The following is a 16,706-nucleotide window of genomic DNA, read 5'->3' as shown; positions in this document are numbered from 1 at the left end:
GTTAGGGTGTGTCCCCCAATATCTATAAATGTAACTCCTTTTGCAGTAAAATATTTTTCACAACAATCCATTTCATAAATGGGAGACAGATTTTTAAAAAACATGGTTGTGTTTTGTTCTACATTTGGTAGGGGTATCTCAAAAACTAAAGCCATTTTTGAGGATTGGCCACTAGCCTAGCTTAACTTCTTTCAGAGTGAAGTAACTGGTAGCTTGGTAAACTGTCTTTTCAGAGTAGCTTCCCCAACAGTGTCATATATACACATCATCACATCATTTACACATCATTGGAAAAACCCCATGAGAAAAAATGATCACTTCCATATCAGTGCAGCGTTAGCTGAGTGTACTCCTGTCCAGTAGGTTGCGGTATACAGCTGAACTTGGTTGCGCTAGCTGTTATTGATGAAGAATTGTGAAAGCCTCTTAAAAGGACCACTTTATCAGATCGCCGGGTTAGACAGCTAGATAAGTATTCAAATACAAGGTAAAACAAAGACATGTATCATGTTTATCTGAAATTGGGGAATTCAAGTTTGGTACCGCTCAACGTTACTTTAAATGAGCTAAATGCATAACGTTAGCTAGCTAATGCTAACTTGCGCAAGTGTCAGATAGCTAACTAGCTAGCAACTGAATGGGAGTTCCCTTTGGCCAACGTTACAGTTGCCAATGTAGCACGCTAGGTTTTCCCCATTACATTACTGTTTCGCCCTTTTCCTCTGATCTAGCTAGCACCACATTTTCAAAATTGAATAGGCCTAACTTAGGGTGTGTTCGTAAATTGACGTTTGAGTGCCAGAGTGAGCTCTGGGCGTTTGTAAATTCAGAGCGTTGTTAGATTGTCAGTTCGTAAATGAGCGTTCAGAGCGCACACTGGACGCTCTGACTGAGGAATAGGGTCCGAGTGTTCTAACCTCACAACGGCAGTCAAGCACCCAAACTAACTGAGAGAACACCTCACTCTGACCATTTTACTCACTATAGCAGTTGGTGGCTGTTGCTGGGAACACGTTAATTACGTTTTTTTTGCCGACGTTTACTGGCACGGGCCATATTCGGGTGTTGAGCGTTCGTAAATTCATCAGGTTTTCTGTGCTCTGGCACGCTGACGAGAGTGCTCTGAAATCGGAGTAGATAGCCAAAGTGAATTTGAAGTTCGCAATATGTTTATTATGGCATAGGCTAGATGACGACAAAATATATCAGTTTGCTAGCTAGCTACCTAGCTAACGTTATAGCTAGTTTATGGTTTTCAATTCGAGTTTGACTGTTGTAGTGGGCCTCAGGCTGTGGCATGGTTGTTTACAGTTTACATTCTGGTTGGTGTTATTGCTAGCTAGAACGTTTAATTCAAATTGACGTTCCTTTCTTTATTCAAGAGCCGAAATGACTACTGCTCCATATAACTACTCCTACATCTTCAAAAACATTATAATTGGTAAGTGGGCAAGATTCCAATATTTTACATAGCTCACTGAAACGAATCTGAATGTTAGTTGATGTTTCATCGCAGTTGTTTTGGTCTTATGTAAAAGTGCCTTCAATGAGAATACTGCTTAAGTGTACTGTACATACTTATTCTGAACTCTTTTATAAATGAGCCTAACTACAACACTCTTCCCATAAATCTTCAACATCACTGTTTCATATAAACCTTTGAATAATTGTAAGCATTGCCTATATTGCTTTGTTTTCTCACACTACAGGGGATATGGGTGTAGGGAAATCATGCCTGCTTCACCAGTTCACAGAAAAGAAATGTGAGTATGGTCTAAAAAGCAGTGGTGTCTCCTTTATGGAAGATTGTACACAATCATGTTACTGTACCACTGCATGTTTACAGTTTACTTTCCATTCAAGGTTACTTAGTGCACACTAGCAAAATATTTTGCAACAGAATCAAGTGTTTCTTCAGTATTATAATGACCTTTATTTGCCAAGTACATTTACAGCAATATACAAACAGAATACAGACACAAGTCACCATGCAGAATAGGATTTATTGAACAAGTTGGGATTAGACCCTCCTGTTTACTTTAGTTTGGTTCGCAGTGAATACACCTCTGTTAACAAACCAAGAAATGTGCACTGCACTTAAGATACTCTCTTCAATAGATACTTTTAGTAAGCTAACAGGGCCTATCTGTTTTCCCAACAGTCATGGCAGACTGCCCCCACACTATTGGAGTCGAGTTTGGCACAAGGATAATCGAGGTGAGCGGCCAGAAGATCAAACTGCAGATCTGGGACACTGCGGGACAGGAGCGCTTCAGGGCCGTCACACGCAGCTACTACAGGGGAGCAGCAGGGGCACTCATGGTCTATGACATCACCAGGTAGGCCAGGATCTCAGCTGGGCTTTACTTGAAGTGACTATCAGGGCCAGCACCAGAACTAAGCAGTTGGACGGGCATTTGATTTCCATAAGGGGACAATAATGTTTTACGCTAGAACTGCTTTGCTTCGAGGGACCCCCCTTCAAGCGAATGAGCTTGACTGCAACATTCTAACCGTGTTATTAATACATTTCATATATGCTATCGCAAATATAATAATTTGGTTGTGTTTATGAAGGTCTTCGGTAACATTAGAGTACGATTCGATTTTTTTTCCAATAACACAAAAGCATTTTCATTAGTTTGTTACTGTTGGATATACACTACATTACCAAACGTATGTGGACACCTGCTTGTCAAACATCTCATGACAAAATCATGGGCATTAATATGGAATTGGTTCCCTCGGTTTGCTGCTATATAACAGCCTCCATTCAGCCACGAGCATTAGTGAGGTTGGGCGATTAGGCTTAGCTTGCAGTCGTCCTTCCAATTCCTGCCGAAGGTGTTCGATGGAGTTCAGGTCAGGCCTCTGTACAGGCCAGTCAAGTTCTACCACACCGATCTTAACTTCTTATGGCTGGGGGCAGTATTGAGTAGCTTGGATAAATAAGGTGCCCAGAGTAAACTGCCTGCTACTCAGGCCCAGAAACTAAGATATGCATATTATTAGTAGATTTGGATAGAAAACACTCTGAAGTTTCGAAATCTGTTTGAATGATGTCTGAGTATAACAGAACTCATATGGCAGGCAAAAACCTGAGGAAATAATCCAACCAGGAAGTGGGAAATCTGAGGTTTGTAGGTTAAGTCTTTGCCTATCCAATATACAGTGTCTATGGGGTCATATTGTACTTCCTAAGGCTAGATGTCAACAGTCTTTAGAACCTTGTTTGAGGCTTCTACTGTGAACGGGGAGAGAATGAGAGCTGTTTCAACCAGATGTCTGGCTGAGTACCATGAGCTCACTCAGGCGTGACAGGTAGCTGCGTTCCTTTTCCTTTCTAAAGACACAGGAATTGTCCGGTTGAAACATTATTGAAGATTTATGTTAAACATCCTAAAGATTGATTCTATACATCGTTTGACATGTTTCTACGAACTGTAATGGAATTTTCTGACTTTTCGTCTGGCCTGCGCATCGTGAATTTCGATTTGTGTACTAAACACACGAACAAAAAGGAGGTATTTGGACATAAATGATGGACTTTATCGAACAAAACAAACATTTATTGTGGAACTGGGATACCTGGGAGTGCATTCTGATGAAGAGCATCAAAGGTAAGTGGATATTTATCATGCTATTTCTGACTTCTGTTGACTCCACAACATGGCGGGTATCTTTATGGCTTGTTTTGGTCTCTGAGTGCCGACTCAGATTATTGCATGGTTTGCCTTTTCGGTACAGCATTTTTGAAATCTGACACAGCGGTTGCATTAAAGAGAAGTTTATCTAAAGTTCCATGCATAACAGTTGTATCTTTTAGCAATGTTTATTATGAGTATTTCTGTAAATTGATGTGGCTCTCGGCAAAATCACCTTTTTGTTTTGGTAGCAAAACATTACTGAACGTAACGCGCCAATGTAAACGGCTGTGTTTTTCTGTGACTAGGTACTGACCTAACATAATCAGATGGTGTGCTTTCGTCGTAACGCCTTTTTGAAATCGGACACTGTGGCTGGATTTACAACAAGTGTATCTTTAAAATGGTGTAAAATACATGTATGTTTGAGGAATTTTAGTTATGAGATTTCTGTTTTTGAATTTGGTGCCCTGCAGTTTCACAGGTTGTTGAAGAGGTGGGACGCTACCGTCTCACGTACCCTAGAGAGGTTAATATTGCCTGCTAACATTAATTTCTTTTAACTAGGGAAATGGTGTCCCTTCTCTTGCAACAGAGTCGGGGTATATGCAGCAGTTTGGGCCGCCTGGCTCGTTGCGAACTGTGTGAAGACTATTTCTTCCTAACAAAGACAGCCAACTTCACCAAACGGAGGATGATTTAACAAAAGCTCATTCCTAACCATAAACATCAATGCCTTTCTTAAAATCAATACACAGAAGTATTGATTTTTAAACCTGCATATTTAGCTAAAAGAAATCCAGGTCAGCAGGCAATATTAACCATGTGAAATTGTGTCACTTCTCTTGCGTTCATTGCACGCAGAGTCATGCAACAGTTTGGGCCTCCTGGCTCGTTGCGAACTAATTTGCCAGAATTTTACTTAATTATGACATAACATTGAAGGTTGTGCAATGTAACAGGAATATTTAGACTTATGGATGCCACCCGTTAGATAAAAATGCATGCATAATAATAATAAAATGCATATTCTAGCTTTTATGGCTTTATAGCAGGCCGTTTACTCTGGGCATGCTTTTCATCCGGACGTGAAAATACTGCCCCCTACCCCAAAGAAGTTAACTAAATATGCAGGTTTAAAAATGTATACTTGTGTATTGATTTTAAGAAAGGCATTGATGTCTATGGTTAGGTACACGTTGGAGCAACGGCAGTTCTTTTTCGCGAATGCGCACCGCATCGATTATATGCAACGCAGGACACGCTAGATAAACTAGCAATATCATCAACCATGTGTAGTTAACTAGTGATTATGATTGATTGTTTTTTATAAGATACTTTTAATGCTAGCTAGCAACTTACCTTGGCTTCTTACTGCATTTGCGGAACAGGCAGGCTCCTCGTGGAGTGCAATGTAAAGCAGGTGGTTAGAGCGTTGGACTAGTTAACTATAAGGTTGCAAGATTGAATCTCTGAGCAGAAAAGGTAAAAATCTGTCGTTCTGCCCCTGAACAAGGCAGTTCACCCACCATTCCTAGCCCGTCATTGAAAATAAGAATGTGTTCTTAACTGACTTGCCTAGTTTAATAAAGGTGTAAAAAAAAAAGTTTTTTAAAAATATCAGTCAAATCGGTGTCCAAAAATACAGATTTCCGATTGTTATGAAAACTTGAAATTGGCCCCAATTAATCGGCCATTCCGATTAATCGGTCGACCTCTAGTTTCCACTACTCCAGAGTCCAATAGCGGTGAGCTTTACACCACTCCAGGCGACGCTTGGCATTGCGCATGGTGATCTTAGGCTTGTGTGCGGCTGCTCGGCTATGGAAACCCATTTCATGAAGCTCCCGACAAACAGTTCTTGTGCTGACATTGCTTCCAAAGGCAGTTTGGAACTCGATAGTGGGTGTTGCAATTGAAGACAGACGATTTTTACATGCTTCAGTCCCGTTCTGTGAGCTTGTGTGGCCTACCACGCGGCTTAGCCGTTGATGCTCCTAGACGTTTCCACTTCACAATAAGAGCACTTGCAGTTAACTGGGGCAGCTCTAGCAGGGCAGAAATTTGAAGAACTGACTAGTTGGAAAGGTGGCATCCTATGACTGTCCCACGTTGAAAGTCACTAAGCTCTTCAGTAAGGCCATTCTACTGCCACTGTTTGTCTATGGAGATTGCATGGCTGTGTGCTCGATTTTATACACCTGTTAGCAACGGGGTTGGGTGAAATAGCCAAATCCACTAATTTGAAGGGGTGTCTACATACTTGTGTATATACAGTGTATCTGGTGCTGTCTGGACAAAAAGAGTATGACATGCCATAGTCTTTTTGTCCAGACAGCATCACATACATTGGCCACACACACTGAGACAGAGGGATGCTGGTTCGGGGGACTTATGAGATTGATGCGTCTTTCTGTCGGCTCACGCCGTTCAAATAAATTATCAATATTTGATTTGGAGGGCAAGGGGATACGGTAGAGCGGACCAGGCCCCTTAAGGCCCGCCCATAACGCGGGCCCTGGCCACTATTACATTGATTATTTATCTAGCCTCACAGATTAAGCCTAGTCCTGGACTAAAAAGCATGTTTAATGGAGAATATCAATTTAAAGTGCTTTTTAAATCCAGGCCTATGCAAAATCTGGGTTTTGGCAAACCAGTCCATAAGGTGCCCAGCATTCGAGTGTTGGGAATTAGCATGGATTCAGTAACCCCATTTAACCTTTTGTCCAATTTCCATTGTCTTGTATTCACAATGACTTATCTGGTATTATGTCTTAGTACATTTGAACTGAAATTCTATTATTGTTATGGTTCCAATTTTTTTTTCCCAAGATGGCGTAGCAGTGTAGACGTCTTTGTCCTGTCGTGTCACGTGTCCCTTGTATATATCTTTTTACATCTTTTTCTTCGCATATCTTTTAAAAATACTTTCTCAAACCTCAACTTCTAAATACTCTCCTGCAACCCGCCTCACCCAATGTGGCGTGGATCTGCTTTTTTTCTAAAGTATTTATATTTACTTCTGATCTGGAATCCATCTACTGAAGATAGCCAGCTAACTGCCTACCAGCTATCAGTTAGCAAACCATTGCTAGCGGTCATCAGCTAACCTTTAGCTCGGAAAGCTCTCACTAGTTCGAACAACGTGACTAAAACCAGAGCATAACGGACCTATTTCTCTCCATATCCCCGGATTCCTACCGCAAACTCTGAACATTTTCATCTGGATCTTCGCAACTAGCTAACCACAATCCCGGGTGACCACTCCTGGCTAGCGTTTCCATCCCGGAGCAAGCACCAATTAGCCTGAAGCTAGCCCGGCTAGGGCTCCTGTGCTACCACTGAAGCCCACTCCTGGGCTACAATATCCGGACCCCTTTACTGCCGGTACGGAGCACGGAACCCCGCCGATCCTCTACGACTGGAATACCGACATAATCTGCCCGAGGACTCCAACAGGCCCCTCAGGCGTGACGCCCGCTGAAGGCCCATTCTGCTAACCTACTAGGCCTGTTAGCTACCTAGAGCTACCTGGAACCCTACTAATTCCACGACTGGTCTATCGACGTCACCGCACGAAGAGGCAAAAACAGACTTCCCCCCCCCATCGCGACGTCCCCCAAAGGCTAACTTGCCTGCCCCGGTCTGCTAACTGCTAGCTTATCTTGCAGCTAGCGCAGCCAGGAAGCTAGCACCAGTTAGCAAACACAATTCTACAATTCACAACCTCTCTTTCGCCATCGCTATCCGGCTTGGATTCTCTGTCGACACGACCACGTCTGGTCTGCAGACGTGCCCTCAACCGGTGCCCTCAACCGGCCTCCGTCTGAGCAGACCCCCTCCGTCTGAGCAGACCACCCCCCGGGCTACTAACTTTAAACGCGTGCTAGCTTAGTGGAGGCCTCACTGCTCCATCTACGGCTGCCCCCTGGACACTATGATCACTTGGCTACATAGCTGATGCCTGCTTGACTGTCCATTAATTTATGGTACTCCATTCTGTTTATTTGTGTTTTATCTGTCGGCTCTGTGCCTTAACTCAGGATCTGTGTGTAGTTAATCCGACCCTCTCTGCCCAGTCGTCGCCATTTTTACCTTCTGTTGCTGTGTTAGGTGACTAGCTGCTGTTATCTCACCTGTTGTTTTAGCTAGCTCTCCCAATCATGACCTGCAATCACTTTATGCCTTATTGTATGTCTCTCTCAAATATCAATATGCCTTGCATACTGTTGTTCAGGCTAGTTATCATTGTTTTGGTTTGCAATGGACCCCGTAGTTCCACTCTCCGTACCTCTGATACCTCCTTTGTCCCACCCCCCACACATGCGGTGACCTCACCCATTGAGACCAGCATGTCCAGAGATACAACCTCTCTTATCATCACCCAGTGCCTGGGCTTGCCTCCGCTGTACCCGTGCCCCACCATACCCTGGTCTGCACATTATGCCCAGAATCTATTCTACCACGCCCATAAATCTGCTCCTTTTATTCCTTGTCCCCAACGCTCTAGGCGACCAGTTTTGATAGCCTTTAGCCGCACCCTCATCCTACTACTCCTCTGTTCCTAGGGTGATGTGGAGGTAAACCCAGGCCCTGCATGTCCCCAGTCACCCTCATTTGTTGACTTCTGTGATCGAAAAAGCCTTGGCCTCATGCATGTCAACATCAGAAGCCTCCTCCCTAAGTTTGCCTTACTCACCGCTTTAGCACACTCTGCCAACCCTGATGTCCTTGCCGTGTCTGAATCCTGGCTTAGGAAGGCCACCAAAAACTCTGAGATTTCCATACCCAACTATAACACTTTCCGTCAAGATAGAACTGCCAAAGGGGGAGGAGTTGCAATCTACTGCAGAGATAGCCTGCAAAGTTCTGTCATACTTTCCAAGTCTATGCCCAAACAGTTCGAACTTCTAATTTTAAAAATTAATCTCTCCAGAAATAAGTCTCTCACTGTTGCCGCCTGCTACCGACCCCCCTCAGCTCCCAGCTGTGCCCTGAACACCATCTGTGAATTGATCGCTCCCCATCTAGCTTCAGAGTTTGTTCTGTTAGGTGACCTAAACTGGGATATGCTTAACACCCCGGCAGTCCTACAATCTAAGCTTGATGCCCTCAATCTCACACAAATCATCAAGGAACCCACCAGGTACAACCCTAAATCCGTAAACATGGGCACCCTAATAGACATTATCCTGACCAACTTGCCCTCCAAATACACCTCTGCTGTCTTCAATCAAGATCTCAGCGATCACTGCCTCATTGCCTGTATCCGCCACGGGTCCACGGTCAAACGACCACCCCTCATCACTGTCAAACGCTCCCTAAAACACTTCTGCGAGCAGTCCTTTCTAATCGACCTGGCCCGGGTACCCTGGAAGGATATTGACCTCATCCCGTCAGTTGAGGATGCCTGGTCATTCTTTAAAAGTTACTTCCTCACCATATTAGACAAGCATGCTCCGTTAAAAAAATGCAGAACCAAGAACAGATATAGCCCTTGGTTCACTCCAGACCTGACTGCCCTCGACCAGCACAAAAACATCCTGTGGCGAACTGCAATAGCATCGAAGAGCCCCCGCGATATGCAACTGTTCAGGGAAGTCAGGAACCAATACACGCAGTCAGTCAGGAAAGCAAAGGCCAGCTTTTTCAAGCAGAAATTTGCATCCTGTAGCTCTAACTCCAAAAAGTTCTGGGATACTGTAAAGTCCATGGAAAACAAGAGCACCTCCTCCCAGCTGCCCACTGCACTGAGGCTAGATAACACGGTCACCACTGATAAGTCCGTGATAATCGAAAACTTCAACAAACATTTCTCAATGGCTGGCCATGCCTTCCACCTGGCGACTCCAACCTTGGCCAACAGCCCCGCCCCCCCCGCTGCTACTCGCCCAAGCCTCCCCAGATTCTCCTTTACCCATATCCAGATAGCAGATGTTCTGAAAGAGCTGGAAAACCTGGACCCATACAAATCAGCTGGGCTTGACAATCTGGACCCCCTATTTCTGAAACTCACCGCCGCCATTGTCGCACCCCCTATTACCAGCCTGTTCAACCTCTCCTTCGTATCATCTGAGATCCCCAAGGATTGGAAAGCTGCCGCTGTCATCCCCCTCTTCAAAGGGGGAGACACCCTGGACCCAAACTGTTACAGACCTATATCCATCCTGCCCTGCCTAGCTAAGGTCTTCGAAAGCCAAGTCAACAAACAGATCACTGACCATCTCGAATCCCACCGTACCTTTTCCGCTGTGCAATCCGGTTTCCGAGCCGGTCACGGGTGCACCTCAGCCACGCTCAAGGTACTAAACGATATCATAACCGCCATCGATTAAAGACAGTACTGTACAGCCGTCTTCATCGACCTGGCCAAGGCTTTCGACTCTGTCAATCACCATATTCTTATCGGCAGACTCAATAGCCTCGGTTTTTCTAATGACTGCCTTGCCTGGTTCACCAACTACTTTGCAGACAGAGTTCAGTGTGTCAAATCGGAGGGCATGTTGTCCGGTCCTCTGGCAGTCTCTATGGGGGTACCACAGGGTTCAATTCTCGGGCCGACTCTTTTCTCTGTATACATCAATGATGTTGCTCTTGCTGCGGGCGATTCCCTGATCCACCTCTACGCAGACGACACCATTCTGTATACTTCCGGCCCTTCCCTGGACACTGTGCTATCTAACCTCCAAACGAGCTTCAATGCCATACAACACTCCTTCCGTGGCCTCCAACTGCTCTTAAACGCTAGTAAAACCAAATGCATGCTTTTCAACCGTTCGCTGCCTGCACCCGCACGCCCGACTAGCATCACCACCCTGGACGGTTCCGACCTAGAATATGTGGACATCTATAAGTACCTAGGTGTCTGGCTAGACTGCAAACTCTCCTTCCAGACTCATATCAAACATCTCCAATCCAAAATCAAATCTAGAGTCGGCTTTCTATTCCGGAACAAAGCCTCCTTCACTCACGCCGCCAAACTTACCCTAGTAAAACTGACTATCCTACCGATCCTCGACTTCGGCGATGTCATCTACAAAATAGCTTCCAATACTCTACTCAGCAAACTGGATGCAGTTTATTACAGTGCCATCCGTTTTGTTACTAAAGCACCTTATACGACCCACCACTGCGACCTGTATGCCCTAGTCGGCTGGCCCTCGCTACATGTTCGTCGTCAGACCCACTGGCTCCAGGTCATATACAAGGCTATGCTAGGTAAAGTGCCGCCTTATCTCAGTTCACTGGTCACGATGGCTACACCCACCCGTAGCACGCGCTCCAGCAAGTGTATCTCACTGATCATCCCTAAAGCCAAAACCTCATTTGGACGCCTTTCCTTCCAGTTCTCTGCTGCCTGCGACTGGAACGAATTGCAAAAATCTCTGAAGTTGGAGACTTTTATCTCCCTCAACAACTTTAAAAATCTGCTATCCGAGCAGCTAACCGATCGCTGCAGCTGTACATAGTCCATCTGTAAACTACCCATCCAATTTTACCTACCTCACCCCCATACTGCTTTTATTTATTTACTTTTCTGCTCTTTTGCACACCAGTATCTCTTCTTGCACATGATCATCTGATGATTTATCACTCCAGTGTTAATCTGCTAAATTGTAATTATTCGATTTATTGCCTACCTCATGCCTTTTGCACACATTGTATATAGATTCTCTTTTTTCTACCATGTTATTGACTTGTTTATTGTTTACTCCATGTGTAACTCTGTGTTGTTGTCTGTTCACACTGCTATGCTTTATCTTGGCCAGGTCGCAGTTGCAAATGAGAACTTGTTCTCAACTAGCCTACCTGGTTAAATAAAGGTGAAATAAAAAAATAAAAAATAAAAAAAATGTTCTCTTGTCCTTTCCTGTAGGAGAAGCACATACAACCACCTTAGCAGCTGGCTGACTGATGCTAGAAACCTCACCAACCCTAATACTGTGAGTCATCCAGCTGGAAATCTGAACTCCTGATCAAACTGTGGGATGTCTTTACAAGACAGTTGTATATTTCCATGCTGCCATGACAACCCTGGCCTTTGTGCTATCTCCCCAGGTGATAATTCTTATTGGTAACAAGGCAGACTTGGAGGCCCAGCGAGATGTAACCTATGAGGAGGCTAAGCAGTTTGCTGAGGAGAACGGTAAGGTTTATCACAGCAGATCTCCGTGTACTGTAGATCATGGGAATCAAAGTTTGAACAATCACTTTCTATTTGCAAACAACTTTTCTTATGAACCTAATTCAGTCTGTTTTTGTAGGTCTATTGTTCCTAGAGGCTAGTGCAAAGACGTAAGTTAACACACCCAAATGTTTTCACTTGCATCAAAGAGGGCATTGAAGTTACTAGGAGACTAGTCAGTCCATTGTGCCTGAATCTGTTGTTTTCCTTTAACCCAGGGGTGAGAATGTGGAGGACGCGTTCCTGGAGGCAGCCAAGAAGATCTACCAGAACATTCAGGACGGAAGCCTGGACCTGAACGCCGCCGAGTCTGGTGTCCAGCACAAGCCCTCCGCCCCGCAGGGCGGCCGGCTGACCAGTGAACTGCAGCCCCAGAAGGAAGGCTGCAGCTGCTAATGACCACACCCGCTGACCCTCCAGCTGACCTTTGCCTCCCTGTGCCACAGCCTCCCTCCACCACCCAGGAGCTCACATGCCTCCACCAAGGCACTGACAGTCTGGGCCCCAGTAGGCTCTGAGCCAGGGATGGGCTTTATACCACTACCAGCCATCTACATCCATCTCCCTCTCTTTCTCTGTCTCCCCATATCTATCTCACACAGCTATACTGTATGTCCCCATAGCCTACATAACCCAGTGCACCCAGCACCTATGATGAGATGAGCAAGCCTCATGGGTCACACATTGTGATTAGAACACAGCAACAGGCCTTTGTGGCTGGCTGGCTGCTCTACTGAAGAAAAAGCCTTTTTCTATCCACAGAAGAAACCATGATGTGCATAACTATAAATGGAATGATTCATCACTCTTGTGGTGTTTTGAATGTAGTACTGTTTTAATTCAAATTAAATTATTAAGAGTGGCTGCAAAATACTTAGCAAACAGGCACAGATACCAAAGATAATGGATGCATGATTCACTCAACGTGTATAACCATTCACCAAATTGTTAATTCTTTTTAAACGTTTCCGGAGATTTTATCGGTCTTGGAATACGTTGGATTGACTTTTTGTTCGATATAATTATTATAAAATATTTGTTATTTTTTACCCATTTATTTTAATGAACATTAGTGGGAAATGATGTGTATAGTATAATGTAGAATATGAGCGTGTGAAAGACCAAATGGTCAATTTTTTGGGGTGCCTCAATGAGAGAGATCTGACCTGTAGCATGTACTATTGGAAAGTTAGACAGAACACTGGGCGTGGAGTCCAAGAGAAATCTTTGCACTTTTTGTGATGTGGTCTGGAGGCCGTTTCGGTGGAGATAGAGCTCCAGCAGGGGGGTTTTTACTAGAAACCTTACGGAAGCAAACAGGGAGGGACTAACCTGAAATTACCCAATGAATACACCCCATCAGTAGAGATTCTGATCAGTGAGACATCTCAGATGCCCACTCCAGCTGTGACTCAAATGGGAGTATTGTATGTGGATCTATGGTGGCTGTGGAAATTGGTCACCCTGCTCAGCCCGTGGCTTTGTATTAGAGGGATATCTCTCTCCTATGTCCCCTGGGGCACTTTAGTAGGACTTAGCTGGTGAACTGAGGTTGTGAGGTGGTTCAGCAATGCACCTCTCTCCCTTTGATTGATGTAATCTCAGGGACTTCATCTCACTGCTTGCATCCCAAATTGTACCCATAGGGCTCTGGTCAGAAGTCGTGCACTGCATAGGTAATATTGCGGCATTTGGGATGCGACCCCTGATCACACCCCCCATATCATTCACTCTGTGATTGTTTTTGCCTAATTTAGTGTTAACTTGTTATGCAAACTAATGTAGAACGCCTTCCTGTAAATTCAATAGGCTACTATATTAGATTCATAACTATTTTGATATATTTTACTGCCTCTCCAGATCATATGCACATATTGTACAAAACATTAGGGACGCATTAATATTGAGTTGCACCCCCTTTTGCCCTCAGAACAGCCTCAATTTGTTGGGCCATGGACTCTTCAATGTGTCAAGCTTTCCACAAGGATGCTAGCCCATGTTGACTCAATGCTTCCCACAGTTTTGTCAAGTTGGCTGGATGTCCTTTGGTTGGTGGACCATTCTTGATACAGGGAAACTGTTGAGCATGAAAAACCCAGCAGTGTTGCAGTTCTTGACACCTACTACCATACCCCGTTCAAAGGCACAAAAATATATGTATATTATTTTGTCTGGTTTGTTCCGATTCTAATAACACCAGATTCATTCCCTTGTAATGGAGCATCCATCAGGGCTATCTGAGCCACGCTGAGAGCAGTTTATCTTAGCTCCTCACCTTAAGCAGTTCCTGTCCCTTTTCTTCATGTCTTAGCAGGGGAGGCTGGTGGGAGGCCCTATAGGAGGACGGGCTCATTTTAATGGTAGAAATGGAACGGAGTCAAACAAGTTGATAAGGTGATTGATGTTACGATTCCATTCCAGACTTTACAATGAACTCTTCCTTCTATAGCTCCTCCCACCAGATTCCTCTGGTGTATACACTATGAACCAAATGAAAGCAAACAGGTAAGGACCTACCTGAATTTGTCCAATAACAAACCCTTGTTTTTGTTGCAAAATGTTTTCTAATGCAAATCGTTTTGCACTAATCAATACACCCCAGAGGACAGGAAAGCTCATTCCTCACCATTTCACAACAATGATCTCCACATTGGGATGAGCACACGCGGTGCATTCTGTAGAGAGCTTATGTTTCTCACTAATCTTTCGTTGAAGTCATTCCATATTTACCTTGACATCACTGATGTATGTGATTTCTTAGTCGGAGAGATGTCGAGCTATGATTCTGAATGTTTTTTTTTCTTTCTGCAGAGGTGTTAGTGTGTTATGTTCAATCGGTATTTGCTTGTGCTGTATTTCAGGGCCTAGTATCGCAACGCAGCAGTAGTGTTATCTTGAAAATGGGCTTAGAAGATACAACTGTAATGCAATTTCTCAAAGCTCGATGCACTGTAAAAAGACTGGTTCAGTCTGCCTTTCACTCAAGTTCTTTGGTGGCATGAAGAGACTGGCTAATATTAGTTGTGGTGCTTTTCCCCAAACGGTCTCCTTGGAAGTGTTGAGAAGGATTTAAATTGGTCTCATTACATGTAGCTCCATCACGTAGGCCTAGTCTCATATTCACAAAGCAGCTGAGTGGGAGAGAATCTAGGATCAGGTCCACCCTGTTCATGTAGTCTTATTCATTATGATCTTAAAGGCAAAACTAATCCTGGATCAGCACTCTTACTCTGATAGGCTTGATACATATGGTCCCTGGTCAAAAATCTTACGTGTTGGAATTGGTTCACTGATGGCTAGCCATTTCTGTTTGTAATGATTTTCTTTGATTAATGTAACATTTTTGGCTTGAGCAAATGTACTTTCATTATTGAATGACTTTATTTAGATAACCATTATTGTACATTCTTTATACTCTTGTGAATCTAAGCACAGATGCTCTTGACAAGACCAGATTATAAAAAGTGTTTCTGTGTAATAATACTGACTTCGAAGGACCACCTCTTAACCATGGTAAAATATTTATGGATAAACAACTCTTGATCTCAGTTTGGCGCTTTCTGTAATTAGATTTTGTTTTGAGAACAGCTCTGGATTAAGGGCAATCTTGTGTGTGGCAACTAGGGATGTGCATCTTTCTCTTTTAAAGATGATTCGGTACATATCTATACTGAACAAAAAAATAAATGCAACAAGTGAAATGTTGGTCCCATGTTTCATGTGCTGAAATAAAAGATCCCAGTAATATTCCATATGCCAAATAAGCTTATTTCTCTCAAATTGCATGCACAAATTTGTTTACATCCCCGTTAGTGAGCTTTTCTCCTTTGCAATGACAACACAACCACCAGACAGGTGTGGCATATTAAAAAGCTGATAAAACAGCATTACACGTGCACCTTGTGCTGAGGACAATAAAAGGGCACTCTACAATGCCACAGATGTCTCATGTTTTGAGGGAGTGTGCAATTGACATGCTGACTGCAGGAATGTCCACCAGAGCTGTTGTCAGAGAATTGAATGTTATTTTCTCCACTATAAACCGCCTCCAATGTAATTTTAGAGAATTTGGCAGAACAACCTCAGGACCTCCACATCCGGCTTCTTCTCCTAAAACCAGCCAGCTGATGAAACAGGAGTATTTCTGTCTGTAATAAAGCCCTTTTGTGGGGGGAAACTCATTCTGATTGGCTGGGCCTGGCTCCCCAGTGGGTGGGTCTATGCCCTCCATGAGTCCCTGCACAGTCATGTAAAATCCATAGATTAGGGCCTAATGAATTCATTTCAATTGACTGATTTCCTTTTATCAGTGGTTCCCAAACTTTTTATAGTCCTGTACCCCTTCAAACATTCAACCTCCAGTTGGATACCCCCTCAAGCATCAGGGTCAGCGCACTCTCAATTTTTTTTTTGCCATCATTGTAAGCCTGCCACACACTATACAATACATTTATTAAACATAAGAATGAGGTTGAGTTTTTGTAACAACCCAGCTCGTGGGAAGTGACAAAGAGCTCTTATAGGACCAGGGCACAAATAATAAATCATTCAACCATCTTACATATTAAATCTTATTTGTTTATCAAAAATTGTGAATAACTCACCACAGGTTAATGAGAAGGGTGTGCTTGAAAGGATGCACATAACTGCAATGTTGGGTTGTATTTAGTTTTCATGCTAGTGAGGGCCGAGAATCCACTATCACATAGGTACGTGGTTGCAAAGGGCATCAGTGTCTTAACAGCGCGATTTGCCAAGTCAGAATACTCTGGAGCAATGCCCAATCAAGAAATCTGGCAGTAACTTCTGATTAAATTTAATTGAGGCTCTTGTTCAGATATCGGTAAGTGGACTGGAGGCATGAAAGGGATAAC

At 43.8% G+C, this 16,706-nt stretch overlaps 1 protein-coding gene across 3 annotated transcripts; it reads left to right on the top strand.

The window, feature by feature from the left end:
• Positions 1 to 350: 350 nt before the first annotated feature.
• On the top strand, positions 351 to 15,584 carry rab14 (RAB14, member RAS oncogene family). 3 transcript variants are annotated; one of them, XM_055920541.1, is made up of 8 exons: positions 351 to 487; positions 1,383 to 1,441; positions 1,710 to 1,763; positions 2,162 to 2,339; positions 11,524 to 11,590; positions 11,706 to 11,793; positions 11,912 to 11,942; positions 12,051 to 15,584. In XM_055920541.1, the coding sequence occupies exons 2-8, from the start codon at positions 1,390 to 1,392 to the stop codon at positions 12,226 to 12,228; spliced, it is 648 nt and encodes a 215-aa protein (XP_055776516.1). In that variant the 5' UTR covers positions 351 to 487; positions 1,383 to 1,389; the 3' UTR covers positions 12,229 to 15,584. The 3 variants fall into 3 exon arrangements, with proteins under 3 accessions (XP_055776516.1, XP_055776518.1, XP_055776517.1); XM_055920543.1 differs by lacking the exon at positions 1,383 to 1,441 and having other exon boundaries at positions 1,748 to 1,763; XM_055920542.1 differs by lacking the exon at positions 351 to 487 and having other exon boundaries at positions 495 to 1,441.
• The last annotated feature ends 1,122 nt before the right edge of the window (positions 15,585 to 16,706 follow it).

This window comes from Salvelinus fontinalis, chromosome 4 (assembly GCF_029448725.1).
Source record: "Salvelinus fontinalis isolate EN_2023a chromosome 4, ASM2944872v1, whole genome shotgun sequence".
NCBI classification, from domain to species: Eukaryota; Metazoa; Chordata; class Actinopteri; order Salmoniformes; family Salmonidae; genus Salvelinus; species Salvelinus fontinalis.
The sequence above is the reverse complement of the archived record's forward strand: the minus strand, read 5'-3'. Positions and strand labels throughout refer to the sequence as shown.

Excerpts from the sequence above, each read along its gene's own strand:
- rab14 (XM_055920541.1), top strand. The coding sequence starts at position 1,390 with ATGACTACTGCTCCATATAACTACTCCTACATCTTCAAAAACATTATA. Across the intron at positions 1,442-1,709 it reads CTTCAAAAACATTATAATTG|GGGATATGGGTGTAGGGAAA; the intron begins GTAAGTGGGCAA and ends CTCACACTACAG. Across the intron at positions 11,794-11,911 it reads GCAGTTTGCTGAGGAGAACG|GTCTATTGTTCCTAGAGGCT; the intron begins GTAAGGTTTATC and ends CTGTTTTTGTAG.